Consider the following 2994-nt stretch of genomic DNA (forward strand, 5'->3'; position numbering starts at 1 on the left):
AATTTATCCAACTAAGCCCTTCTCAGCGGTGCCCCTCCCCCAACATGACTGCCATCCAATGATTGAAGCAAGTGAAAGATAGAAAACAAGAGATAAACCAAAACCAATTCTTTATTTTTGAAGTAGTCTCCACCACCACCGCCACCTCTACCACCATAACCACCACCACCAACAACAACAACAACAAAACCAACACCAACACCACCACCAACACCAACGCCACCACCACCAACATTATCATGATTGATTTCACGTCTGTTTTCCATGCTGGTATGGGTTGGATAGTTTGACAGGATCCGGTGAGCCGCTGGGCCTGCATACCTGATGTAGCATTGAAAGCTGGAACAATTTAACATTCCTAAAAGGAGAATTTAGCTTTTAAATGCAGATTTGCTTGTAAAAGAAGTAAAGAGATGATGTCGAAAGGAAGCCAGAAAGAAGGTACTTACCCCTCAAAGTTGGTTTCCAAACATACATCCACTTCCTCATGGTCCCAGTTGTCTGTTCGGGAGTCCTTCTGATCGTCTGGGCAAAAGAAGTTTCCATAGCAACGTTGATGATAGTCAACTCCATGATCCAGAAGAAACTTCACCATGGCTGGGTCTTCATTTACAATGGCCATGTGTAACACATTTTCACCTTTACGAAAGAGAAAGAGAGAGAGAGAGAGAAAGGGAAAATAGTTTTAATATTACAATTATATCAGGAGTGGCTGTGTGGTAAGTAGCTTGCTTACCAACCACATTGTTCCGGGTTCAGTTCCACTTTGTGGCACCTTGGGCAAAGTGTCGTCTACTATAGCCTCTGGCCGACCAAAGTCTTGTGAGTGGATTTGGTAGACGGAAACTAAAATAAGCCCATTGTATATATATGTATATATAGATATATGTATGTGTGTTTGTGTGTCTGTGTTTGTGACCCCAACATCGCTTGACAACTGATGCTGGTGTGTTTATGTCCCCGTAACTTAGCGGTTCGGCAAAAGAGACCGATAGAATAAGTACTAGGCTTCTAAAGAATAAGTCATGGGGTCGATTTGCTGGACTAGAAGGCGGTGCTCCAGCATGGCCACAGTCAAAAGACTGAAACAAATAAAAGAGTAAAGAGTATATATATATATATATATATATATATATATATATATATATATATATATATATACTTGTGTGTGTGTGTGTATATGTTTGTGTGTGTGTGTGTATATGTTTGTGTGTGTGTGTGTGAATATGTGTATGTAGATATATGGATGTCAGTTTACTCAGCTGGAAAGAAAAAATGAGTAATCCTACGACCAACGGACCGCATCCCATCCAGTGGGGCGTGAAGCAGGGAGGGATATATTCACCACAGAATCTAGGGAAATCAGCTTTATGAGCCTATGCCACACAAAAGACCTTTGATCATTTTTTTTATATGTATGTGTATATATGTATGTGTATATGTGTATGTGTGTGTTTGTTTAATTATATGCATATGGGTGGTCCTATTCCAATATTGTCATCAATCTCATTTATTCTTGAGTAACCCACCACTCCTCCTTCTCCTCCTCCTACTCTTGAAACTTGATATGCTGCTCCATTCCACCACACCCTTCACAGACCCTCAACTCTCTCCACCACCAATGACAACAACAATGATATCAACACCATGGAGAAACAGAAAACAGATCAGCCTATGTAACACAGTATGTAGAGCAATCATCATCATCACCATCATCATCATCATCATCATCATCATCATCATCATCATCAGCACCACTCACTACTAACACTGCCATCACCACCACCATCATCATAATCATCATATTCACTACACACCATCATCACTACCACCACCACTACAACCACCACCACACAACCACCTCCACCACCACAACAACTACCACCACCACAACCACCTCCACCACCACAACAACTACCACCACCACAAACACCTCCACCACCACAACAACTACCACCACCACAACTACCACCACCAGCACCACAACCACCACAACAACTACCACCACAACAACTACCACCACCACCACCACCACCACAGCCACCTCCACCATCACCACCACAATTACCACCACAACCACAACCTGCCACCACCACAACTACCACCACCACCAACACCTTTGTCATCACCATCATCATTATCATTGTTATTATCCCTGCCACCACCACCACCACCACCACCACCACCACCACCATCAAAGACAACAGTGACACCACACCTATGTCACAATAAAAATGAAAACAAACAATGGCCGTCACTCACAAGCGAGTGTGATCCGGTGGCTTAATATAGGCAATGGGTTCCCTAATTGTTTTAGGGATCTATTTGGTCACAAGTAGTCACTAACAGCCCCCTCAGATCCTTAGATCACCCTCCATTGATCATCCAGTGGCACATTCAGGTTGTGGCACCTGGAGAGAGAAACAGAGAAAAAGGAGGAATAGAGAAAGAGAGGGAGAGAAAGAGAGAGGAAGAGAGAGGGAGAGAGAGAGATGTGCCAGTACTCAGCAGGTACTCCTTTATAGCTGAGTAGACTTAAAGAACATGAAATGAAGAGCCTTGCTCAAGGACTCACCATGCCCCGCCGTTTATGAATTGAAGCCATGACTTTATAACTGTCAGTCCATGTTTTTATCAGACATGTCTCGAAAGTAAACCACCAAAACACACACACACACATAGACACATATACACACTACAAACATATACATATACACACTACAAACATATACATATACACACTACAAACATATACATATACACACTACAAACATATACATTTACACACATATGCACACACATACACACACATGCACATGCATACACACACACACACATGTGCACATACACACAGACACAAACACACACACACCTGTTTGATGTCACTGATTTAATGCTGACTTAGTCTATCAGACATTTTAACGTTTTTCTTGTTCTGTCTCTTCCTCTCTCTCTCTCTCTCACTCTCTCTCTCTCTCTCTCTCCCTCTCTCTC

At 42.5% G+C, this 2994-nt stretch overlaps 1 protein-coding gene across 1 annotated transcript in view; it reads right to left on the minus strand.

Moving 5' to 3' along the window:
* The window catches only part of LOC106873499 (transient receptor potential cation channel subfamily V member 5), a 45579-nt gene that overhangs the window by 22722 nt on the left and 19863 nt on the right, over nucleotides 1-2994 (minus strand). Inside the window, exon 3 of the mRNA XM_052975686.1 lies at nucleotides 450-639. Within this exon, the coding sequence (XP_052831646.1) occupies nucleotides 450-639 (190 nt within the window). The remainder of the gene's footprint in view (nucleotides 1-449; nucleotides 640-2994) is intronic.

This window comes from Octopus bimaculoides, chromosome 22 (genome assembly GCF_001194135.2).
Source record: "Octopus bimaculoides isolate UCB-OBI-ISO-001 chromosome 22, ASM119413v2, whole genome shotgun sequence".
Classification (NCBI taxonomy): domain Eukaryota; kingdom Metazoa; phylum Mollusca; class Cephalopoda; order Octopoda; family Octopodidae; genus Octopus; species Octopus bimaculoides.